This window comes from Pterocles gutturalis, unplaced genomic scaffold (genome assembly GCF_000699245.1).
Source record: "Pterocles gutturalis isolate BGI_N339 unplaced genomic scaffold, ASM69924v1 scaffold4120, whole genome shotgun sequence".
Taxonomy (NCBI): domain Eukaryota; kingdom Metazoa; phylum Chordata; class Aves; order Pterocliformes; family Pteroclidae; genus Pterocles; species Pterocles gutturalis.
The window spans coordinates 7,532-33,773 of NW_010140473.1; the positions used below are offsets into that span (position 1 = coordinate 7,532).

The 26,242-nt window shown below is 44.5% G+C and overlaps 2 protein-coding genes across 2 annotated transcripts; one reads left to right on the forward strand and one right to left on the reverse strand.

Annotated features, from left to right (window-relative positions):
- Positions 1–8,586: 8,586 nt before the first annotated feature.
- MASP2 (mannan-binding lectin serine peptidase 2) lies at positions 8,587–12,851 on the forward strand. Its single transcript, XM_010083659.1, has 5 exons — positions 8,587–8,630; positions 8,924–9,143; positions 10,523–10,700; positions 10,960–11,091; positions 12,648–12,851. The coding sequence occupies exons 1-5, from the start codon at positions 8,623–8,625 to the stop codon at positions 12,650–12,652; spliced, it is 543 nt and encodes a 180-aa protein (XP_010081961.1). The 5' UTR covers positions 8,587–8,622; the 3' UTR covers positions 12,653–12,851.
- Positions 12,852–21,122: 8,271 nt separating this feature from the next.
- TARDBP (TAR DNA binding protein) lies at positions 21,123–26,153 on the reverse strand. The gene is made up of 5 exons (XM_010083660.1): positions 25,876–26,153; positions 24,980–25,143; positions 24,275–24,415; positions 23,425–23,595; positions 21,123–23,052 (listed from the first exon to the last, which is right to left on the reverse strand). The coding sequence occupies exons 1-5, from the start codon at positions 26,111–26,113 to the stop codon at positions 22,522–22,524; spliced, it is 1,245 nt and encodes a 414-aa protein (XP_010081962.1). The 5' UTR covers positions 26,114–26,153; the 3' UTR covers positions 21,123–22,521.
- Between the last annotated feature and the right edge of the window lie 89 nt (positions 26,154–26,242).

The following is a 26,242-nucleotide window of genomic DNA, read 5'->3' on the forward strand; positions in this document are numbered from 1 at the left end:
TGTCACCTAAAAGATGAGCTTTGCTTTCCTGCAAATTAAGTGGAAGTGTTTGACTTTTCTCTGGCATTTAGCCTCTGCTTGTGCACATTTGTTCTTGGAATACAAATATTATTAACAAGAAAAACACTTGAAGAATGAGGAGCCCTGCTGGGAGATGACCCTTGATTGTCATGCCCATTGCACGGTCCCCTCAGTCATGTGTTGTCACGTGTGGCTGTGGAGGCTCCTTTTGCTGTGTCTGCACAAGGCTTTCATAATAGTAAAGCAGTTGTTTAATTTGTCATTACTGTCTGTATTGCAGGAGGCAGTACAGTCCCTGAGCTGGGGCTGGTTCCACAGCCTGCCAGGCCTTCTTTCAGCAGAAGCTCTGCCCAAAAACCTGCTGCTTCTTGTGCTGAAGGTCTTTCAATATGAGTAAAAGAGGTGAGATAGGAGAAAGTGAGAGAACATGCAAGTGAATGTCAAGGCCATCAGCAGCCAGCAGCGCTAGAACAGGACATTGGTCTGTAGACTTCCAGAGCCAGTTAAGCTGAAAGTTCACAACTTTTAATTCCTTACCTGTCCAGTGTATTAGGGGCGAATATTACAGTGGTACAAGAATAAAAACCTCACAGTCTTTGGAGGCTTTCTTAAGTGAAAATATGTTTCAAAGTGAAAAACCATTTGGTCCATCTATGTCCCATTACTAAGCCGGGGCCATCATCCATTTTCATTAGACAGGGCCTGAGCGTGTGGGTGGGGACAGAGGCCCAGGCAGCTGCCCTGGACACCAGGCTAAAAAGCACCATATGGAAAAGCCTAATGTATGTTAACAGGCATCAGAGACCAAAATTGAAAGAGTAATGGCCCATCCGCATGCGGTAGCCTCAATGAGACAAACTCTCAGCACCAATCTGTCAGCTGCAATTTTGGGTCATTACAGTGCTGCTGAGCAGAGGCTAACAGACAAGTTGGAGTAATCTGACTTCAGCAAGAATAATTCTTCCAGCCATGCTAGCGCTCTGGCTCAGTTTCCTCCTTGCTAGCATACATCAACCGAAATATCTTACTCAGAGATTCTTCCTGCGGGGCCTCGGGGGTTCCCAGCCAAATATTTAAATTACATGCAATGATCTGTTAATTTGCCGGCTACTTAGTGGCTCTGTATTGCTCGTGCCACTTCAGATAAACCCAGGCTATAGCAAGGCTGTTCTCCTTTTGCCTGCCCTGCAGAGGCGTTCCTGAAATATTTTTCATTTTGATCACCCAGAGTTTCTTCTTTTAGTTTTAGTTGTTAGCTAAGGAGGCTCAGAGCCTAAAACTGTTCGGTCCTCTGTGCTGTGCGTGCCTTGGCATTCAGGCTGGAATCCAGGTTAGATCCAGTATCCTCGTACCAAGTTAACTCTGTACATGGCCAAATGATTTTGTTTGCCTTTCCAGTAGAGCAGAGCATTGCTGGAGCAAAGTAAGCTCTTGCAGCTGTTTGGTGGCTAGCGGAAGTCACTGGGAGATATTATGGCTGAGACAATTTAGGATATACTTTCATGGACTCTGTGCCTAATTATAAATTAGAAGGCTATAGCATCTGCCAGACCTCCCTTTGCTTGCCAGCAGGCCCAATGCCTCCAGGGTACATTGACAATTTCTAGTGGGCTTTTCTTTGCGTCCAGCTTTGACATTCAACTAGCGGTGGGCCTGCTCTTAGTAGGTGGCAGGTGGCAATGTGTCCAGCAGGCGTGAAGAAGGCACATGTGTAATCACTTGTGCGTAGGAGTCTGGTAACCTCTTCATCCAACGAGTATTTGAGTACCAACACTTCAGCATTTGTTTTTGCACAGCCAGGTTATAGCTCTGCCTATCTCCAGAACACAGATTTTTCTGAGACAGAATACAGTGCTGTGTTGGCATGAGTTTGCTCTTCCTTCGTAGTGCTTCTGTTTAATTCTGTTTTGTTGAAAACTCTACTTAAATGCTGTTATTTTCTTTTTGCAGATGCCTTCTGTTAGTCGTGATTCCTGCAGAAACGTCAGTGTTGTGGATTTCACTAATGATGTTGAAAAGTGAAGAGCAGGAAGCCGAGGTAAGTGTCCCACTCATTTAAAAGACAGTGTTAAATTTCGCCATTAAACAGTAGTAGTCTCACCTCAAATCCAAGTGTTTGACATTGCCCAAAACAAAAGTACACAGGAGCAAAGGATGTTTTGCTGATTGTCACTTTGTGAAGATTTCTGTGAGAGAAGCAAAAACGAGCAGAGAAACTGAGGAGTAAACTGTCCACGCAGCACAGAGCTCTTGCTCTGCATTTCAGTGGGCAAGAAACAAGAGCTTTAGGGTGGAATTAGGGCAAAAATGAGCTTAGACCTAGACTGAAAGACACTGTTCAGTTTGAACACTTCCAATTCTTTTGGACGGAAACGATTTGACATTCCTGCCTTAAAATTAAGGCCAGTCTTTGTAAAAGGCAATGCGTCTAGAAGGTATCTTGTTTATCCCTAATTTCTCCTCCAAAGAGAGGTGAACAATCAGGGATCCAGGACTTATTTGAAGGGCAGTCAATTTGAAATAGCTGAGAAAGGCATATTATTCCATTGAGGTGGTAAGCAAAAGTTTAGCACAGCTGGTTGCTTGGCAGGTTTGGGTTTATTCTCCTGGAGCGCTGCAGGCATTTTAATATACAGGTTCTGACTGATGTTGGCTCTGACATGGCCTTCAATCTGTTTTCTCCAAGGCAGGAATGAGGCTGTGTGTGTTGAGTGAGGGATTTAGCCAGAGGGAAGATTTGTCCATTTCAATGTATCTTACTAACTAATGTCTGAGCAGTAGCTCTTATTTTGGGAGTGCCTTGGGATGGCTTTACTGTTATCTAGATTAGTGGGGTAATAGACGCTTTGTCAGAAAAAAATGAGGTTATGGACAATTGCAGAGGAAGATAAATAGTGAAAAATGGTTTTGAGTTGAACAGGGGTGAGTAGAAAATGCATTTGGATGTGTATGTGGACAAGGAGCCTGTTGCAGGTGGGTGTAATGAATTTGCCAGTCCTAATGCTGCTGAAACTTATTCTTCAGCATGTTTCTCAGCTTCTCTCTCTTCCTGGGGGAGGAGGGAGCCTCTGGAATTTACTGTCTCCTCCAGTCTCAGTAAGTTATCCATTTGGGAGGTGAATACAGTGAAGGAAGAAATGAAAGGGAGATGGAAATAAAGACAAGCTGCCAAGCTCTGACTTCCAAAGGCAGACCTTGTTCTCTCAGCTGAGACCTTGTCCACTGTGGTTTGGATGTGGAAGATAAGTCTGTGTTTCCCTTCTTTGAAAAACAAGGCTTCATCCTAAACATAGTGATGATCGCTGTACGCTGCAGAGGCTGGTTCTGCAGATAGGAAAGGGTTTAAGCTTTGTTTGAGAAAGGGTGTAACAGTGGAGGAGTATATGGAAACTCCAGCAGGAGGTGGGTATGGTTCTTCTGCTGAGGTTGCTTTTCAGTTCTCCCTTGGCAATGATTTTTGGAGAGAGACTGCTGCTCAAGTGGATGCTGTTGTTGGAGACTGTGTGCTGGAGGGAATGGCACATGCCAATAGCCTTTTCTAAGCTGGCAAGTAACTTTCCAGGCCTTCCAGTCATCACAGCAGGTGTGTAACCCCAAACTGCTCTGTAAATGTCATTCCTAGGTGCTGTACTGGGAGCTGAAAAGTCTCCCAATTACCTCACAAGGCTGAGCTGCTTGCTGAATGAGGCTGTGGTAAGTTCAGGCTTTTGAGGCTTTTGACTAGCCTCACTCTGTTCACAGTAGGGAGTTCCTGATGAGTTCGTCCTTGGTTGGTCTTTGTGTCCTCTAGGACAGAGGTTTGTTGTATTTTTCTTGTTTTTCTTTATTGTCACCCCCAGCCTGGGAGTCTTTGAGACTTCAAGTTGGACACGAGATACATGTTAGACGTGTGTTTTTCACCCATCCCCTTTGTTCCTAGTAGCTGTTTGGAGTCAGGCTTACCCAAGGAAAGTGTGTTGGCTGTGCCTGTAACATGCATAGCATCTTTGCTTGGAGAGAAGACAGTATTTCCTAGCTTTGGCTCTCGCTGTATCTGAATTGTAACCAAATTCTCTTCCCAGCACAAACAGCCGCTCCAGTGAAGTCACAGACTTGGAGCCAGCCCAGCGGACATGCAACAGCTACCAAAGATGTGGGCGGGAGTGAGATGGTAGCTTTGTGAGCTAGTTGAGTTTGTCAGAGCCAGGCTAATGGGTCTGGGTATACAGACGAGGGGAAAAGAGATTCTGACCTGTGCAATTCTTTTATGCTGTTTTCTCTGTGGCAGAATGGGAGTTTTTTCCAGGAGAAGGCAGAGTAATGTGACCAGCATCTCTTACTTGTTTGCTGTCATATTCTCTCCCCAAGGGGATGAGTGTGCGCAGTGCAGGGGTTTGCCCTGGAGTTTGTGTAGTCATGCGAGTACATACATACACGTACATCGAGGCAGTGGTGGAAATGGGCTGGCATATGTGAAAATTACACGCTGTGGGATTCTGCAGCTGTGTGGTTGAACAGAAGTTATACAGGTATTTGCACATTATCATTTTGATTGTGTACACATACATAATGGATAAATTGTGTGTGCGTGGTCTCTAACATGTGCATGCGTGTGTGCACACACACAGACACACACGTTCGGAGACATGGGTTTTGCACGCAGAGCTCTTTGGTGCTTCTGGAGAGGTTGGCCTGAGGCCAGCCCCACACAGATGATGGTTACCCTTGTTCTGAGAGCTCTTTGTGCCAGAGGAGCAAAGCTGTCGACCGGTATCTTTACCCCAGAGTTTTTGTGGATCTTCTTAGACAAGTTGAGCTCAGATCTGAGTGCTTTCAGATGAGGACGACACTGCAGAATTGCACTGACTGTCCTTTGGGAGTCAGTTAGTGTAGAGTAGAGAGAAGTCCAGTGTTCTTTTCGCTGCTGGAGAAATGTGCCTTAGCGCTCTGTAGCAGCTGGAGTCCATCTTTGCAAACAGGATATAAAACAATCAGGTAGCAGTAGACAGCGTGGGAAGGAGGAAGGCATGCCCTAACTGAAGAGAGAAAGTATCTTGTCCCATTACATGAGCTCTTTCTGCCTCCTATTTTTGCTCTGGCAAGATCATACTTTTTTCCTGTTTCACAGCAGCCAGGATCTTCCCCCTGTCCCACTCCATGCTCCGCTTGCTCCGTCTGTGTGCTTGTCTTTTGATGTCAGTCACGCTATTTGATTTGTAATGAGGAAACAGAACGCCTTTTTCTCTGCTGCATCCTCCCTGCAGTCCTCCGAACCCTTCAGTGCGGGAGGATGGGGTTTAGCCACGGAACAGCAAGCATCCAAGCAATCTCTTAGGGCTCTGCAGAGGCATCTGGCATTTGAGAACTAAGGGGCAGTGGGGAGCGATGTCTTCAGGGATCACAGCAAGCAGCTGTAACGCTCCTTTGCTCTCTGGTTTGTGACACAAGGATCGCCACTGCTGTGTTAGATGACTGCACTGTCTCACTGTAGAAGCAAGGAAGGCTTGTGCATGCTTTTCCTCCGTTCGGTAACCAGCCTCTTGCTCTGGCGCTGTACCTGTGTTTCAGATCTGGAAGCACATTCAGATGCTCGCTGTCCTGCTTATTACACCTGAAACATCTGGTCCTGACTGTGATCTGTCACTGCAGTGCTTCTCATGGAACTGCTGGCAGAAGGCAGGAGCTGCCTTTTAAAGGCCCAGAGATGGTTCTCTCCCCTTGACGCAGGATGATTTTCTGAGGCAGTGTGTGGTTTTTCATGGTCCATTTGAGAATAGAGCTGGCTGGGACTTTTTTGATTAAGTGGATGTGGGACTGTATTGACTTCATTTTTACAGGATCTCAGAGTTTGTCACAGCTGAAGCTCTTTCTGTAGGAACACAGCTTTGTCAGAATTAACCTCAGGTACCATTTTTCCAGTTTCAAAACTTGGGGTGAGAGGGAAGTCTGAACTGAAGAGCTACTGCAGGACTTAGCCTGGACGTGACACAACTGTGATGAAAGCCCTAGCTGCACAGCTGGTTTCCAGCCTTCTCATGTCTTCAGTTGGTTCCTGCTGCTGGCTGGTTTTGCAGGAAAGTGGAGACCAGGTCTCTGGATCTCAGTGGTACCAGCCTGAGGGGCACTGTGCTGGCTGAGCAGCTCTGCTCTTGCTGATTTATTCATGTGTCTGGCAGAGCTGTCTGCACTTACTTTTGCTACGGGAGGGATTTGAAACCTTTCCTCAACAGACCTCAATGTCGAGTAGCAAAAGCATATTTTGAGAGACTCTGCAGGGTCTGAGGGAGAGGGTGGGCTCACATGAGGACTCTCCAGTATCTCTGTGTCGTTACATATTCCTCCATTCCACAGAAGGTTGGTTTTTTTTTTCAAGGGGAAATCCTTTCTCTGAACTTTGGCTTTCACAATGTTGGTGGTTCTCTTGAAAATGACAGCTTGCCTTTGTGCTGCCTCAGCCCTCAAGCACGGAGGGAGACAGGCACAGCACAGCTGGGCAGGCTTCTCAAGAGGCATCTGTCATTTCAGATAACACCCAGGCTTCCTAAAGTGCATCAGTAACTCGGCAAGTTACAGAGCACTGGAAATGGCAGTGACACGGATGAAGTCCACTGGGCCTTCAGGCTGGCTTAGTCCTGTGCAGACAAAAGGGAGATCATGGGCAAGAGGAACATCTGTGGGGCCTGAGGTGAGCTGTCACAGCGCTCCTGAGATGCTGCTGCAGCTGGCTAGCTGATGCCCAGCGGCCTTCCGGAGGTGGAAAGTTTCTGGGCAAAGAAACAGGGACAGCATTTTTGGCGTTGTTCGCGTCAGGTGCTGAGGACTAAAATCACAGCAGTCTTGTGTCTCCGCAGACCTTGCCAGAGGAAAGCCAATATGTGAAATAAAAATTCAGTTTCTCAGTCTCCAGGATCACGGTTTTTCAAGCCAACTTTCTTATTTCAGTGCTAGGCAGCAACCGTCAGCTGCAGGAGCCTCAATCGTATTCTGAGTCTGTGAGAAGCTTTTCAGACCTAAGATCAGAACTGACTCTCCATGCCTCTGCTACTGAACTGAGCAGGAAGCCTAATGTGGGGTGCTTCTGGAGGTGTTTTTGTCTGTGGGAATCAGGCGCGAGCTCAGTTAGGCACAGATCGATTTTTTGCTAAATTTTCTTTCTCTTCCCTCATTTCCAGACAGTATAAAGTCCACATCTTGCACGTGTTGATAGAATTATTATAGTAGTTAGTGGGCCTTGGGAAAAGCTAGTTCCCTCTGGGTGCTTGTTTGTTAACTGTGCTTGTAGGTATTGCTGCTACACAATTAATTATTACTGATCCTGGTTTCTCCTTCGCTTCTATTAAATGGTGTTTTCTGTTTGCAGTCTGCTGAATGGTTTGTTGGCTTTAGTTTTGTTCCTGTAATAGCTCCTGCTTTCCTGCCAGCACCAACTTCACTGCCTGGGGTAATGATTTTTTGGCTGTTCAAAGATGAGTATGAAAAGGTGTCCATTTAATTACAGGATATCTCGGTATAAATTTCCTGCATGTGCAGCGCTGTAGTCTGTTCCCTGCTGCAAATCAGTTTTCCTCCTCTCTGTCTGTTTTTGTCAGGAAAGATGTGGGACCTGGGTTCAGTATTAACATAATCTGGCTTTTCATCCTCTATAAATTTAGGCCTGTCTCCATGTGTGCTGGAATAAGAATTTTGTGGGAAACATAAATGCAGGCTTGGAAGGAAGCAGTCTGCAACCAGTGGAATTAATAAAGCTTTATGTCCTATAGCATTGGCTTTCACAGTTGGATTCCCTGGGGTTTTATAGTGGTGTGAAATCCCTGTGTGGATCTACAGATGTTTAAAGGAAGTTTGAATTCATTTTTCAGCTTTTTTTCCTCAGAGAATCCCCAGTAATAGGAATTAGTTGCTTTTATCCATCCCCCTGTCTCCATTGCACTGATATCCTTGAAATGGTTTCTCTTCCACCAAACTGGGTAGAAATTGACCATTGGTCTTTTGAGTTAGTGAGCGAGGTTACAGAGGCAGATGTGAGCACAGAGGAATTTTGTCTTGTTTATGTAGGGAGCCAGGTCCAAAAGACATAATTTTTTAAGCTTGACATTTTGCCTTATTGATGTTCCAGGATGGACAGGATAAAAAGCAATCCATTTTCTTTTCAGCACCTTCCTGCTCTGACAATGGAAGAAACTGTGCTTCCAGTAGCATGCCGTTACTGGAGTAACTGTAGATCAGTTGGTTAAAGGGAAAGCTCCGCTCACTGCCTCGTGCAGACGCTGTCCAGAGCCACACTGTGCTTCCTCCCACTGCCTGCCATCCCGCAGAGCTGTGATACTACAGCTCCCTCCAAGAACCTGCAGCGTTCCTAATCCTTCCAGTCCGTCTCTGTCTGGCTCTCCCTGTCACTGGCTGTGGCCTCATGCACTGAACCCGAGCCTGGCTGTTAGTAATTGCTGTTCCCAGAACTCAGCAGGCTGAAGGGGGTGGAAGGGAGATAAACATCAGAGTTCAACATCCAGACAAACACAGCAGAGCACACGCAATAAATTCATCCGCCCCCAAATACAAATATATCAGAAGATATTCCATCCCCAGGGCTCAGAGCAGAGCGGGCTCAGGCCGGAGAGCAACATGATGAGGTGAGTGCAGTCGCAGGGACCTCCCCGGCTCCTCTGGCCACTTGGCTTCATGCAGGCCTTGGAAGGCACGAGTGAGATTCTCATCTTGTTCAGGTGTTACGATGGTATGACTCCACTGATAACCTCCTGATTTCTTCAGTTGTTGAGTGAGAAGGGTGTTGGGCATGACAATTTCAGCTAGTGCTGAGATACCCGATTTGGTATCGAGACTGGCAGCTTGGATGTGTGGCTTTCTGGGTGTGATCTGGGTTGATGCTCACTCATTCTCCATTAATCTCTGTTCTTTGACACAGGCTGTTTGTCTTGCTAGCTGTGCTTTACAGTGAAGCAAGCAGTAGCATTGTGCTGCAGAAAATGTATGGGAGGATCACATCCCCCGACTTCCCAAATGTCTACCCAAATCACAAGGAGAAAATCTGGAATATTACCGTCCCTAAGGGATATTCTGTTCGCATCTACTTCACCCATTTCAACCTGGAGCTGTCCTACCTGTGTGAATACGACTATGTGAAGGTACGTGTAGGGCAGGGCAATGTGTAGCAGACTAAGTTTTTAAGAACTGTGTATCCTGGACACGTGCAGGACCAACATAACTGTTGTAAGTACTTGATTCTAGTCTGCTAGCGAAGTTCAGGCTCAGCTGATTTCTAAATGATGTGTTTATTGAGGCCCACGGGACCAGAAAGTAGAACTGGTTGTTAAGTTGGAACATCTGAAGCTTGAGTTGTTTATGCTTATTATATTCCCCTCTTGTGAAGAGAAAGGTTTGAAATTTTGCCCAAAACAACATTTGAGCTTCATTTTGCTGAAGTTACAGTGTGTGTTTTAAATTAACAAGTAGTGCTTTACACAGAGTATAATGAGAGACTGTAAAAGCGTAATGATAGTCTAAACAAGATACTGTCAGCTTGGCTGGAGGTGCGCGTGGAACACTTGCTGTGGTGTGTTCACTAACTGATGTGAGAAACAGCCTTGGGAAAAGAAACAAAGATACTGTCTTTGGGAAGTGTTTGGGTGATCAGCGGTGTCCCTGAAAGGTTTGTACTCCGTGTGCTAGCGTGTGCTCTAGTCCAGGCAGCCCTGCTGCTGGTGTGAGGCTGTGCCACCTCTGCGCTCGTTCTGGTGTTGGTGTGGGCCTGATAGGCGTCAGAGAGGGAGCTGTACACACAGGGAGTGTGCGGAACCAGTGTCAGCAGTACTTTTGAATCTGATGGAACCAAATCAGGCAGCCTTGTTCCCGTTTAGGAAGATCTAATTTCCGTGGTTTTATATGGCAGGTTGCTCCCGTTCCCCAAATCCATGGTGTTCTGTACGTGATTTCCTCTGGGCAGGACAGAGCACTCCTTGCTGGTAGGTCTGTCCTACGCAGTTCTGTCACTGCAGTGTACAGCATGAACCCCATATAGCAGAACATTTCTCTGGTATTAAAACACAAGATAAATGAAGAGCTGGAGCTGTAATAAGTGACTCATAGAGCAGGTGAATCACTAGTTTAAAGAGACCTTTTACTCTACATTTGTATTTGTCAGTGTATGAAACCTTGTTACCCCGGTTGTCTCTGGCTTTACCAAGATCTTATTGTCACTGAGAGTCCCAAGTTAACAAGAGCATTATAAGCAAAGCATGGTGCTCATAGCCCAAGCTGGCTTGACAGCTTTATGTGGGCCTCTGAAAGGAAAAAGATAAACAAAATTATGGGCTTAAGTCACAGCGAATAGGGGAAATCTTCTCTTATCTGTCCCTGGATCTGGCCTGACCTCCAGAAGCCCCTTTTGAGAGCTCCCGAGCCTCCTTTCTTGCATCATTAAACACATGTTTTCCAAGCCACGACAGCAGGTTGGGAAGAGCAAAGCTCTGTGTTCATCTGATAGATCTGTCTGCCCAATTTACAGCTGAGCTCTGGTGGGAGGACCTTGGCTACGCTGTGTGGAAAGGATAGTACTGACACTGAGGAGGCTCCGGGCAACAAGACGTACATCTCCGTTGACAACAACCTCATGGTAGTGTTTCGGTCTGATTACTCCAATGAGAAACCATTCACAGGCTTTGAGGCTTTTTACGCTGCCACAGGTAAGAGACCAGCCCCTCGTGCAGATGGAAGAACACCACTCTAGTGGGGCTGGTGCTCTCCTGTGCTCTTGTGGGCTCTGGCTGCTGGTGTTGGGTGGGAGAAGGCAGTCTCATTGTACGGAAGCAGCTGCAAAAGGGCACAGCAACCCACGGCAAACAAGCCAACCTCACAGAACACAGAGTGCCTCAGAACAAGACAAAGTGCTGTTTGCCTAATTCTGTGCTTGCTGGCTGCCTGATTCTGTGTTTCCCCCATTAGATATCGATGAGTGCAAACAGCTATTTGATGGTGAACCCCTCTGCAATCATCACTGTCACAACTACGTGGGGGGCTACTATTGCAGCTGTCGGGTCGGCTACACACTGCATGAAAACAAGAGGACGTGCACAGGTAAGCTCTTGCTAGATCAGGAGATACTTCCCTGCCTACAACATCCACTTTAATCCAGCCCTGCCACTAGCATCGAGGTGAAAGCTGTTGTTGTTTTCAGTATTCCCTGTGCTCCTGGTGCAACTTGAAGAAGGCTTCAAGGGGTTAGTCAGGGCTGTGAGCAGAGGCCCTGGTTTGCAGAGTGACTGTGCGCTGATTGCTGCGGTTAGGGACAGCAATATTGTGTCACAGTAAAATAGTGCTCTGGCAGTTGGTTTTGGTTACTCCTTAGGCAGAATCCACCTGCGTTTGGCTTTAGGCAGACTGGATGCAGAGGCAAGAAACTCATCTTACACTTCACACCACAGATACCTCCAGTCTTCATGGCTGCCAGTGCAGCCAGCCTTGCAAAACTGAGTGTATCTTGCTCCCTGGTACTGAGATACTGAGTGTTCTGGACCCGAGATAGTAGATGTGTTGGAAAAACTAACAATTGAGTGGCAAAGTCTAATGGGAAATAGTTTGCTTACTGTCCTTGGAAGGACACAGGCCAAGAAGCAGCATGGTCCACGTATCACTGACACCAGATTACAATGATCACCCACTCATTAAATGGGAGATGAGGCCAGGCACAGATCTCTAGTTCAGAAGGGCGTACAGCATGAGGTTTACCCCTCTGACATCTGCCTGGCTCTGCTTCTCAGTTCACAACTACAGAAAGCTTGTGTGTCGTCAGGCAGTGAAGTATCTCTGAGTCAGTGTGGTGATCGGCACCTCAGAATTCACTTTGCAGTGAATCGTGTGCCCACATTGGTGTCAGATTCATCCTTAGGGGGTGCATCTTTGCCCGCCTGGAGCTGATTCCTGTCTGGAAAGAACCAGCACACATACTGCTCACTAAATGTTGTCATAGGTGGGTTTCTTTGAGCTCCCCAGTGCTGAAATGCTGAATTGGATCTAACCTCCAGTGCTTAAGGCTGCCTTGGCATTTAGCTTCCCAACTCCAGTGCGTTACAAACTCTCCCCAGCCATAGTTGCCTGGGTCTGATTCAAGATTCAAACTCCTCATGTCTCCAGTGTATTGGAACAGATCTATTCATTCAACCTCCCCTTCCTAAAGTGATGGCTTTTAGCACAAGTATATGGAATTACTTATGCTATAAAGCGTTTGCCTGGTCTTAATGTGAAGGTGCAAAATGAATAGCTGTGAAGGAGCAGACCAGCAGCTTTGCGCTGACCATTCATGTGTGCACACTGTGCCCCCCTCCTTGAACGGAACGCTGGCAGAGGGGCTTATCAGCAGTACTGGAGGGCTGGGTTACCCTGATGCGGGGAGACATGCACGCTGGGAATTGCAGCGGTGCAGCTGATGTGCTGGAACCTGTTCACCTTTCAGAGGCTTTTAGATGTAAGCTCTGAAGCTGCTCCAGCCACTGGGCTGGGCTGCAAAGTACAGGTCTCTGTCAATCGTCTTTACGAGATGAGGGCAAAAGCTGCCCTTTTGATTTTTGGGCTTCTGTCTGAGCAGGCTGATATTGACAGGCTCTTTTTTTTTTTTTTTCTCCTTTATTTTCCAGCATGAGATCATTAAGCTTCTCCTCGCTTAGGCAGAGATGGAGACAGATGTGCTGGGAAGAGCTGGTTTGCCCTCCCTCCTGACCTGCCTGTTGCAGTCCGCCGAAGGGCTGCAGGCTTCTCTTGCTCTGTGACTTGTATGTCTCGGTTCCCTGCCTTTCAGACCTGCCTCCTGCAGACAATAAAGAGGCTGTTCCTTGTTGAAAGCTGATGGCAGCCTCTGGAACATTCATTTTCTTACATTTCCCATGTGTCACTAGGGAAGATGCTTAGTAAGTGTCATAGAAGGTAGATGCTGCAGGGAACTGATTGGGGAAGGAATGGCTGTGCAAGCACTTACCAAGGCTTACTTCTGCCATATTTAATCCTCTTCAGAAGCTGTCTTATGGTCACAGTGAGTGATGATCAAAGCAGCTTGAAATTTTGTCACGGCTTGCTGATACAATTTATGACCCACCTTTCATTGGAGACCTAATGAGACAATGACAGTGGACACACAGTTTCAGAGGGGATCATTTTTCAGAGTTCAAGCCTCTGGCAAACAGCTCACTGTGATTCTAATAAAAATATGGCCTAAGCATAATTGAGCACTCTCTGGACAGCTCTAAAGCTCAGCCTGAGAAGTCAAGGGACAGCATTTCTGCTGGCAGATGTTAAAAAAAATTATTTGATTGGTTTTGTACTGTCTAGTTATTACTTTCTTGCTTGCAGACTTACAGAAAAAAATACTGCTCTGACAAAGGGAACTCCCAGTGGCCACATCCAGGAGATGTTAAGAGAAAAGTAAGGTCCAGTCTAAGCCTTTTCATCTTCAAGCTGCAAATTCCCTTGGACTAGCAGAGTACCTTCTGTTGGGTCAGGTCATGGCTACTCATGTGAGCACAGGTCAAGAGAGTCTGTTGGGGATGACTCACATTTTCCCCAACTGTATTATGAAAATCTCACATCAAAATTAGGAAACTGAGTTTAAAGGAGACAGATGTAATGAAGCATGAAGAACTATTCGTCTCTTTCTCCTTCTTCAGTACTTCAGAGCAAGGTGAAGGCCAGTTTTCGGAATTAGTGGGGTATTAATGGGGCACTGTTCTTATTTGTACTGCAAGAACCTTCTGGCTCTGAGGTTCTTGTAAAAGATAACTTAACCCTACCAGCCTGAGTATCCCTTCTTTATACAGTAGATTCCATGCCTGAGGAAAAATGGTTTTGTAGGTAATAGGAAAGGATTCTGATGGAGAACTAGCAGAAGATTTGAGATTCTAAATTCCTAGTGATTTCAGTAGGGAGGTGGAGTGTAAAGATAGTACTCATTGTATAGTGGTTTGTATGCTTAGGCTAAGACTTCATGCTGAGTCTTTTTTCCCAACCAAGGATTTCATATTTTCATTCCTACTTCGTCCTATAACTGCCTTGGGCTCCTTTAGGAGCTGTTGAGCTGGGACAGATAGTGGCAGCATGAGGAAATTTCCGTTTTTAAGAGAAGCAGGTTTTTTTGCACTCAGGTGGCTGTGAGCAGTATACTGCTAAAGCTGTATATACATCAAGCTGTAAATATATGTATACATATATATAAAGTAGTTTTTGGGGTGTTTCTTAACCTGGGTGTGCAGCAGGTGGAAGGAGGCATTATAGTGGGACCATAAGGCCTGAGGAGAGGCAGTGAACTCTCTGTCCCTGGCAGTATTTTAAGCAGCACGTGGAGCAGCTCAGGAGAGTGCTGGAAAACATGGGGTGTTCTTACATAGCCATCGAATGCTTCTGTAGTTTGAGGCAGTCAGTGGAATTACAGAAATGTGCATTCAGGTTGGAAGAATGAGGTAATAACAATTAAAGAAAAAACTCACTTGCTGATAATCCTCTACAAGTATACCATGAAAGGAAAAGACTTAATTCCCGTTGTAACTCAGCTGAGTTGGTGCAAAGCAGTGTGCTGTTAGGCTGGATTCAGAGGCAGCCAGAACCTCCAGGTGAATTCGTCAGGCTTTCTCTGCTGCTTGGGACTGAGAGAGGCATTTCAAACAGGATTTAAAAATTAGGAGGGTGCTCAGTTTTAACAGAATAGGCATTTCTAGGTATTTGTGAACTGGTTTACTCTGTGTATTTGTCAGCTGTGTTTGAAACCTAGGACAGTGAATTCAGAGCAGAGCACACACAGATGCTCCGTCACTGGTGATGGATAGGTTTATGTCAAATAAAAGCAGCTGCTCATAACTTTCTGGGATGATGGACAGAGAAATATTGTTCTGAATTTATAGCTTGTGCTAAAAGAAACACTTGGTACCCAAGTGCACCATTACTTGTGTTGTGGTGTTGTAGTTGTGCTAAGAGCCCCACAAACATAAACCAAATGGATTATCCTTTTACCCCTTCCAGCTTCCCTTTCCAAATAGACGCTTGTGTTGGAACACTTCCTGCAGTGGCAAGTAGGGCTGTTGCATAGGTATAGGGTGGAAGCAAGTTTCATTCTCTGAAGTAAAAGGAGCTTAGTTGGCTAACGAAATCCATGGTTAAGGGACGGTAATATTTGTTTTCTCATTCACAGCTTGGTCCCCTTCCATTAAAATGGCAACTTTAGACTGGATGGTCTCTTGTGGGTGATAATCTGTAATTAATGACAGGGGAATGGCATTTTTGTTGGTGGAGGTTGGTGTGGTGTGTTTGAGGATACGATTCAAAGTCAAACAATTTCTCTCTTACACTTAATTCAGTGTCATATCGGTGCAAAAATTTGCTGGTGTTATCAGGCAGTGCAGCATTCCTCGTCAGTTAGGATTGCTCATACAGCTCTTGCAGCACATCATAACGCCTTTGTTCCCAGCTGATCAAAGCACCACTTCACAGTGAGCAGATGCTGTCAACAAGCAGAGATCCTCCGGGCACTTGTGGCTGTTCCTTCTTGCTTCTCTTCAGCGGGGAGCATTTGTGGCTCCAATTGTGTTGGCAAGAGGCACAGCTGGTTTTGCTCAGAGAATACAATTACATTCTAAATGTCTGGCAACAAAGGCATTAAAAAGAAAGAGCTGCATTCAGAGGCTTCTGGAATTGAGGAGCTGATAGCTATCTTACCACTCTGCACACTCTGGTGCAGCAGACAAGCTGCAATTTTAACACCTTGGAATGTTTTTGACAGGCTTCCAGCTATCACATGCATTGCTGAGCTGCAGCCCTGTGACTAACTGGTGCTTTCCCAGTGTCCTTCCCTGCACCACTGCTGGGGTAGCTGGATAGTGCTCCTGCCCTGGTCCTACCACAACAGAGAGAGGGCAATTTTCTCAGCAGTGACAAATGCCTCCTGGTGAAATGTGGGAGAGTGGCTTCATTTCATGGGGCTGGGTGTGTGGCTCTGAATCCTTCTTGAAGGGATAGGCTAGTGTAGCCGATCCCCTGCCTTTACCCAGTACGGCTGAACTGAGTTAAGACAATGTGATCATCATTGTCTGTTGTGGTTTTTTTTTTCCTAGCCAACTGTCAGAGTCAGGTTTTTACTGAAGGAATTGGAGAAGTCACCAGCCCTGACTGTCCAACACCTTATCGCTCGCTCCCAGCTATGGTGTCCAGGTAGAAGATGGCTTCCTGATCCCACTGGAATTCACGGAGACACACCCTGGAGTGTCGTACCCCTATGATGTCCTTAAGGTACAGTGGGGTTTATTGCATTTCATCACAGCTTTTGTGAGACAGGCACAGTTCTTTTACTGCATCTTCTTCAGCCCGTGTTCTGCCATGTTAATTTACAGTTTTGTCTCCCTGTATCTCTTCTCCTTCATTTCTTCTTCTAGTCCCTTCAGCTTTGTTGGTTTTTTTTCTTTCAACACCTTCCTCTTTTGTGAAATTCACCAACATCAAACCCACATCTGTGTTATGACTTGATAGATTTCATCACAACCTCTGCCCTTATCACAGATCAGTGATGCCAGGGGCGTCAGTTAAGTCTTTTGCATTCAGTTTGTTTGTCCATAAAATGGACCCAGTGATCGCTTACCGGGAATTCTGTGGCACTTTAGGATGCCCAGGGAGGTGTGAGCCATCACTCTAACCGTCTTCCTGTTCTGTTAAACTTTGCAAGAAAGGACCATTCAAGTTCAAGGAGTTGCTGTATTAAAATCAGGCATATGATTTTATTTTAGGGAACAATTTTCCCAACTTGTCAAGAGTTATGAGGTGTGTGTTCAGGCAACAGACGTACTGGGCTGGTCCTGTCGTGTGGCCTGGCTCCGTGCCGGTGGCTGCACACCGCTGATGTGAGAGCATCGCAGTAACTCAGTGACGGTTTTTCCTTTTGTTCTCAGTAAGTGTAGGTGTGTGTCCATGGGAGCGAAACAGTGAGAGAAAGGGCAGAGGAATGGTGGGGGTTTCCCCTAAGAGCCTTTAGCGGTAACTGATTTGGTCTTAAAGGGAATAGTGTGCTTCTGATCCGCTGCAGGTTTGCCGTGTCCTGGTCCTGAAGCACCACCCCATGGTCACATCGCACCAGTGCAGGCGCAGAACATCCTGGGTGACCGCTGTGCTCTCTCGTGACACCGGATATGTGCTGCTTGAAGTAGGTGAACCACGGCGCTGTCAGCCCTGTGGGATGTAATTTCTCAGGGATTAAACATGTAGGTGCCTCTTCTCCTCAACAATTTCTGTTGCTCATGTACTATCACTACGATGTGTATTCAGTACACTGAATGTGTTAGCAATTGTCCTTTCTTTGATATCCTCTCCAAAGAGTTATGTTTCTGTGTGTGCTGGCGTGTCTGTATGCCCATGCTGATGTTCTTTGAACACTGCTGCTTAGAGATTTGCTTGTAATTATGTTGGAAGAAAAGAATAATTTTACGAAAGATTTCACAAGATCAGTGTAGCGAGAATTTTTAATGTTCTTCCATTTGTTACTGCATCTCTCCAGGGAAGTTAAAACTGGAATACTTGGTCACTAGTCGGATTTCAGACTTAATAACATCCTGCTTCCCAGCAGGCAATTTTTGAAGATGCTCTAGTCCGTGTATGCTTACAGCAGAATTTTAAAAACGCAGTGAGGTGATTGTGTTTTAGGAGGCAGAGGCTTACCTCAGCTGTTCTTTCCTAGTCTGTCTGGTTTGATAGTTGCACACATTTAGTGTTCATGTAGAAAGCCGGAATAACGGAAGTGATGTGAGGCTGGTGTTCAATGCAGGGAACCAGAAAGCTGGGTGCAGATGGCAAGAGATAAATGAAGGCTGCAACGCACGGACCTGCGCTGTGTGCCATCCTTGCTGGTGCCAAGGCAGGTCCGGGCGGTGGAACTGCTGAACACCAAATGCAGACTAGCCTCTGGATTCTGGAGGGGTAACTGGCCCTCACGTTCACCGCCACCCACTCACCCACTCTGGCCTTTATTAGCACCCACATTTAGATACATGTGATGATGGCACAGGAATTCTTTACCTTTTCCCACTCCGAAAGCAGGGCATCAAGGCAGTACCATTAGTACAGACATTTTAAGCAAATAAAAATCCAGTTATTGCTTTTTCCCTTACGAGTGAGCAAATAAATGTGTAACTGATGTTGTTCTTCTGTAATTAACCCTGTTTGATATGAAATTAATTTGACCTTTTATTTCTATTCCTGCTTCTTGGAGAACTAAAATGTAAGTCTTCCGTAGTGGAATGTCAAAAGGAAGCTTCTTCGAACAAACCAGTGGCAAAGCGCATTGGTAAGTCAGTGCTAATATTTGCAAATTTGAAAGTTTTTGTGTATGTGTATATGGAACATGGGCTTTGTAAGGACAGTGATGGAAGTTGCAGAATGAGAAACACTTTCTTCTGCTTAGTAACTATTCAATTTCTTGTTAAAGTGCATGTTGTATTTGTAAGTTGGAAAATGTTTCCATTTCTGCCATTCTTTAAAATCTCTAAAAGGCACTGATGGTTATTTAAAAAAAAAAAAAAAAAAAGTATGGTGGTGTCCTTTGAAATAGCGTACGATCTCCCAGAAGCATTTGTGAGAGGAAAAAAGGCAGTGGATGCCCTTACTGCAGAGTAGTGGGTTGGGGATTTTATTTTTTTTTAATGCTTGAACTGCTAAATTACTGACTCTGTAAAATTATTCAAGATCCAAGACTCGAGTTTTGGGAGAAACATTTTACAATGTAAAAGCATAATTGTTCCTCTTATCTTTTAGATTAGAACAGCCATATACTCCAATTACCTTAATTTACATTCTGAACAAATACACTTATTCCTAAGCAAAACTGTCTCTCTTGATTACAGAACTTTTCCAAAGGATGTATGTAATGCTGCCTAATGAAAATTGTACTCTTAAATCAAATATTCATTTGCAAGCAATTCTACCATTCCAAACCAATCTGTGAATTACATTTAGCATCATTAACTTAATTTAATCCATGCAAGCATAATAATTCAGTGTCCAGATCTTAAAATGTTTAACAGTTAGTGCTGCTTTCACTGTTTTGCAGCTTTTGGAACATGGAGAAGTGAACCATGGAGCATGTATATGGAGGAAGACGAGCCAAGCCTGGAGCCTTTCCCTGGCCAGTGACATTGATTAAGGAGCAAGGAGGATTAGGAGGTGGGTCACTTCTGTATGACAAGTGCATTCCAACAGCTGCTGGTGTTGTAGCTGATCAAAAAAACCCCTCAGCTTTGAGGATTAAATGGGGGATTTTGAACAAATGCTCATTTTGCTAAGAACAAGCCTGCACAGAAGAAATTTTTATTCATAAAGGTTATGAAAGTGATGTTGTCCAATTTGACAATGATATTGCAGTGGTTAGACTGGAGCAAAGTCTCCCACCCCTGTGCTTACCAGGAAGAAGATAGATTGCAGAGGAGAGCAAAGGACGGGGTAGAGTTGAGATGAGGAGGAGCTCTTGTGTTCTGCTGCTGTATAGGGGGTGGGCAGTCATCAGCCCGAAAGAATGTACAGATGTGTCTGCAAATAAACCACTTAATGCAACCTCGCCTGGTGACAGAAACATGCTGTGTGCTGCAGCTGAGGGAGGGGCAGAGGTGCCCATCAGGGGGACACTAGAAGGACAGCAAATGGTTTGGGGGTGGTGTTGTGTCCTGGGGTTTTTTCATTAGTATTTCACTGAAAAAAAAAAAAACCAAAAAAAACAACAAGACTCCAAAGACCAGTATGTTTTCAATACTAGTTTATTTACTCACTTATAAACACTAGAGTATGCAAAGCAGTTAGAAAATACTACTAAAAACTGAAACATAATTCTAAAATTTTCAGGGATAATGTTTGAGGGTGAAGGAAGGCCAAAATTATTAGCGAAGACTATTCAGTGCTGCCAACCAGCCTGTTAAAACCTAAACCTGGATAATTTAAACAAAATTAAAGCCATGCTAATTACAAAAACTTACCATGAAGTTCCTTGCAGGGGGGGTCACAGTTAGTCTTTGGAGGTCCAAGAAAACCATTTTTAAGTGTTACTCAGCAGAAGTAGCTGGTAATAGTGCAAGTGCTAAAATGCAAAATTCACAGATGGTACAGTTTGGAGATTATTCTGACAGGTGCAGGAAAAAAATAATCTAAGCAGCTTTTTGCAGTGGGATCTGAACAACAGAAGTGTGGGGTTACTTTTCAGCCCGAGTGTTTAGAACCCCTCTTTAAAATGTACATTGAGACCCAGCTGGTTTTTTTAATACTGCAAGTGGAAAACCAACAGTAGTGCAGTTTTTAGATATTTAGATGGTCTTCTGTTCCCAAGCCTCAATAGAATATGTAGTAATAAACTTGAAAAGTTAAATAGGTTAAACTGTGTAAATATCCATATTCAGAACACTGACAGCTACGGCATAGCAGGCTGGTGTATAGAAAATATGGAACAAGCTTCAGTGGGTTGCAAGTGCAAGTGGATCAAAAAATTCCTCAAGCTCCTGCTGCCAGTGGAAGTAATCTTCCACCAGATTCTGCTGAAAGATCCTGCTCTCTGTTAAGAAGCTGCCTAATGCTTTATTGAGCTGGAAAGTCCTGTGACTAGTTTTAAATGGGAGTTGATAGCTTTCTTCTGGGCTAGAAGTGTTGCAGAACTGTACTTCCCCTGAGTGGACTGGTTTAAAAACAAGTTAAAAACATACATCCCCAGAGGAGATGCTGTGGACAGAAATACATCTTGACAGGGTTTGTTTCCCCCAACCCATTTCTAAGGAGGAACTTAAAATAAAATAATTAAGTAACGTTCCTCTGTAGAGATGCAATCCGGAGGGAACAGCTTACCATTCTAGGTGCGGACACCCAACATGTGGGAACTGGATTTTAGATAGAGAAGTATCACTGAACAGTGCAAAAAGACTGGATTAAAGTTGGGTGTCAGGTATCGATACATGATGAGTGGTGGCTCCATTTGACTCCTCAACTTTTAGAACGTGTTTATCTGAAACAAACAATTACTGCAAAGAAGCTTTACAGAAGTTCATCTCAAAAGGGTAAAATTAATTAACTGCTATGAATTCTTTGCATTCAGGGCTGCAAAACAAAGACACATATTACTTAAATCAGTTTTATTTAAGAATTTCCTACAGTGACAAATCTTATAAAAAGCATCCAAACACGAAACTGCAGCAAACAGCATTCTTATGGATATCTTACAGACAGTGGAGCTTCCACCCTGAAGAGGCACACTGAGCTCGCTAGTGATCTCTGCTCCAAGAGCTGCTGCAAAGCACACCACAAGCTCAATGTTCTCGTCACGAACCCCAGCATCGTCAGTTCACGTTACCACACTTACAGATCATTAACAGAAAAAAAACAACACACACCATACAGCATTCACAGCAGTTGACATAAGGGAAAAAAAATACAAATATTCATTTCACATAACACATTCAACTAATTGATTAACTAGGTATAAAACCCACTTAAAGTCTTCCACATCTGGATGTCCTTTGAATGCAATAAACACTCGTACTTTATTTGCTATCATTGCTCTCCGCACACTCTCTCACCAAAGCCACAGGATTGAGAGACATCTCGCCAAGTAAAATAAAATCCCATAATGCACCACCAGGTCTCTGCATGCGCTCTCGCCTTTATCTCGCACATACCAGCCCTCTCATGCCTCGGCACCACCATCAATCCCACACAAGGTTTCAAAAGTTCAGACAGCCTTCTGGTTCCATCTCACAGCCTTGCGTTCATAGCGTTGATACGACTCCATGAAATAAAGAGTAGCGGATAAAAATGGAACACCCACCGTCTCAAGACGCAGCATGTGCGGTGTGATGAAGTATTCTTGGATGAGAAAGCATGTAGACAGAAGTATTCCTAAGGCAGAATATTTACAGCACTGCTTTCAATTAAGTGCTTCTTCCATACACATTTGAAATGAGATGAACTGCGGAGATTAAATGAAGCCTTCATATTGTACTTTAATATGGAGGGGAGACAGTGTTAAAAAAAAAACACCACAATGAAACAAAAACGACACTGTGTTCTCCAACTGGGGCACTTGGAGATTCTTATGGTGGGATCAAATTAAAAACAAGAGGGGGAGAATGCTGTTTCTGACCAATGGTTTCCATTTTGAACATGCAAAGAATTCAGGTAGCCAGGAAACAAGAGATGAAGTATTACAGGAGAAACCTTTCCTGTCGACTGTAGTGTTAGGTTAGCTATCAGGCAAACAGCAGTCCACTTCCAGACATTCAGTATTCCAACAAGATATGTAACAAAAATTACAAAATTCCTTTTACCTTTCTTTTCTTTTTTTTTTTAATTTTGGTGGTTTTTTTAAAAAGAAAAAATGTCAAAAATATTGCTGAATATACTGCGCACTGAACAAACTGTTTTGGAAAATGTTAGTATATATGTAATTTACAGTATACTTACCATGGGTTAGAAAAATCTGATTTCCCACCATAGAGTCAGTATCAGAGCCCACTGCGTCTACATTCCCCAGCCTGACGATTTGGAATCCATGCTTGAACCAAAGCCTCCGTTAAACCCACTGCTGGAGCCCGGGTTTGAGGCCGAGCCCCAGCCTATTGCTGCCCCCGAGTTGGACCCGCCGTAGGAGTTATTTCCTGAACTAAAGCCCTGGTTCTGCTCCCGCTGCATGTTGCCTTGAGGCTGGTTGTTTCCCGACGGCCCTGACTGGTTCTGCTGACTAGCCAGCATGCCCATCATCCCCCAGCTGCTCTGCAGGGCTGCCTGCGCTGCCGCCATCATGGCAGGGTTGATGCTAAAGGCTCCGAAGTTCATGCCTCCGCCCATGTTACTTCCCTGGTTGTTCCCCAGGCCTCCCCCGCCTCCTCTGCTGTTGCCAAACCCCCCCTGATTCCCAAAGCCTCCTGGATTACCACCAAATCTTCCACCTCTCTCTGACTGTCTATTGCTATTGTGCTTAGGTTCAGCATTGGATATATGTACGCTGATTCCTTTAATGATCAAGTCCTCTCCACAAAGAGACTGGGCAACCTATAAGAAATAAGGGATTGATTAAATATATGTTAGACTTTTTCTAAATGTTAGTAGTACAAGACAAAAAAACCCCACATTGACTCTGAGCAGATACTTAACCTGCAAAGGAAGTATATGCATATACTTCATCCAATTTGAAGTGGTTTATCTTTGCATTCGCTACTACACTAACTGCAGTACAAAAACCCAGCTGTACAACAGCAGCTGAGAAGTGTGACCTTAGACAATTCAATAAATCAAATCACGCTAAAACCACTAGAGTTCTCAGGACAGTGGACAAGTAAGTGTTCCCATGTGTAGTTCCAGAAATAATCAAGCTACTGAAACGTAGGCTGTCTAAATACGAAGTTCAAATATTTTAAGACGTACCTGATCATCTGCAAATGTAACAAAAGCAAAAGCTCGGAAGGGTTTAGGAATGAAGACATCTACCACTTCTCCATACTGGGCAAAGAACTGTCGGAGTTCATCTTCCGTCATGTCCTCAGTGCAGCGCCCAACAAACACTTTTCTGCTACGCAAAGGTTCATCAGGACTTTGCTGAACATAATTGAAGAGGAAAAAAAAAAACATAACTATCTTTGAGAACCAAGTTACATTATGATAAAAGGTTCTTTTATTCTAGCCTGTTCTGGGGGCTGAAGATCAAGAAAGTTTGAGATTGTGAGTTAAAGACTTATAAAAGTTCTGTTCAAAACATGCCTGCACCTTGGTACAGATGGAAAAAAGTCATAAGAAAATGAAGATGGGAGCAAGACGAGAACAGTGAGTGACAAGCCACTGCAGAAGGACGCCTTTTTTTTTTGGTAGTAACTGCATATATACACACAGGAAATAAACGCAGAAGCTTCAGGTTCAGTTTTGAATTCAAAGACTGGTTACGATCTTCCCTGGGTTAGTTACTCTGTCTGCTTTATTCTCCATTTATTCACACAGCAGACAAGTTAAGCAGGTACTGCTGGACATCAAAACACCTTATTTTCAGATTTCCATCTGTACTTAATTCCCCCACATAACTAGCTATTTTCCCAGCACTCCTTGTTCACTTCCTGCTCACTCACCTCCTCCTGATTTTCCTTCCTTGCTCTCACTTGTCCTGTCCAGTCACAGACTGAAAAGCCACATTCAGGAGCAGATCATTCATCTGTTCATCTGCTCACCTCACACAGGTGCTAAAGTGTTCAGTAAAAAGAAAATTAAGCAATAAATGCGAAAATACCTTAGAATTGGGAAGTTTACAGTCACACCATCTTCCGTCTATCATGTGCCGCTGAGCCATTACTTTCACCTGGGTTTCATAATCCGTAAACCGAACAAAACCAAAACCTTTTGAGTGGCCAGTTTTAATATCCTTCTTAACCTAAGACAAAAAAAAAGCAGACTTTTAAAAGATCACAGAAACAGCGCATGCCTGTACTTGTGACTTAATGACGTTATTTACCAGTCATCTCCTGCATCAACCTTGATGTTAACATCATCAGAAAAAGTATACAAAAAGTTCTGATTTGTAGGCAGTGGTAATGCACTAGTACGCTAGTATGAAGTGTGCTGTTACTGAATGAATTTGGTGAAGTTCTGTTTGAGAGTTAATCAGTCTCGTAAACACTCCGCTCACAGCAATCTCTTAGTTCCTTAACACATACACATCTATATAAACACACATACATTCAGCTACAGTTAGGAACAGCGATATATATTAAAAAGCTCTTAAAAACACTGTACCCACTAAGCTGATCTGCATGAATCACCACTCCCAACCATTCCTAACCATCTGTACCTGAACAAGCCTGCAGCTACAAAGCTTATGGAATAAATGCAACCTAGGAGTTGTAGTTTATACAGCTCTGTTTGTTTCTACTGGCTTCATCAGACGAGCAATTTCCACCTAATATCCCTCCTTACTTGAACTGCAAAAGGATTTTACCTGCACCATCAGAACTTCTCCAAATGTACTGAAATATTCCTTTAAGTCTTGTTCAGTGGTTTTCCAGGGAAGACCCAACACTATTAAATCTGAAGTCTTCTGTACTGCTCGTTTCACTTTCACAGCTGATGATGCATCTGTTTCATCCATTTTTCTCTTATTATCTGAATATAAAGAAGTACATTAGATATCATCTTCAACTCTGGAAATTGCTTCCACCAATTATGAAGTGCATGGTATGAGAAAAAGTACAGATCACAAAAGACACATGCCAGCTACTGGGAGTTTATTATTATAATCCATATCCAACTGCCTACAAGTATAAGGAGAGAAGAAAAAACACTCTACACTTCAGTCCTCCTCTAAAATGCAATTTGACTGAGGGAGTTTTGTGTCAGTTTACTAACATATTATCTGGTCACATTCACAGTTCTATAAGGATGTGAAGACAGGAATTTTTAACAAGAATATTTCATTAGCAGTTTACTTCCTTCCCTATTTTTTGGGGGGGTGGAGGTGGGGCAAGGTGGTCAGGCTCCTCTTTTCCTGAGTATTCTTAAATGGTGCATCTGACCAAACCATGGCTTGAGGAGAAGCACCTGTGAGTATGTGAGATCCTGTTACACCACATGTCTTCAAAGATCTGTATAAAGCTCTGAACCCTCCAAAGATAATGCAGGACTGTCATTAAAGTGCTCGTATAGGTAGAGAGTTAATTTTACTGCATCTGCAAACTCGGTGCAGTCAAATCTGTTCTGGAGGACAGATATATCAATAAAATCACTGAACTTATGTAAGTCAGAGGGTTCAACGGTTAATATCATAGCCCTGTTAAATGGACCTCTTGACTGAAGAGGCAAGCTTGTACAAAAAAAGCTAAAGGGACGAAGACAAACCTTTGGGATAATTAACAACATAGACCAGGTTTCCCCATCCGGACTCTGGCGCATGCAGGATGCCTTCCACCAGCCGGACCCCCCTCATGCACTGCGACACCGGGTTCCTGTAGCGCAGCCCGCAGGCCCCGGGGAACTGGGCGGTCACGGTGGACAGCAGCACGGTGCCGTCGTCCTCCGACGGGATCTCGATGGGCTCATCGTTCTCGTCCTCCGTCACCCGGATATACTCCGACATCTTCGCTGGAACTCACTGAAGTACAAGAGAGGGGGAAAGCGGGCATCAGCCATCACCTTGCTTGGCGTTATTTGCTTTTTATCTTTCTAGCTACAGACGCACTAACCTACGGGTATTTCTCTCACAGCA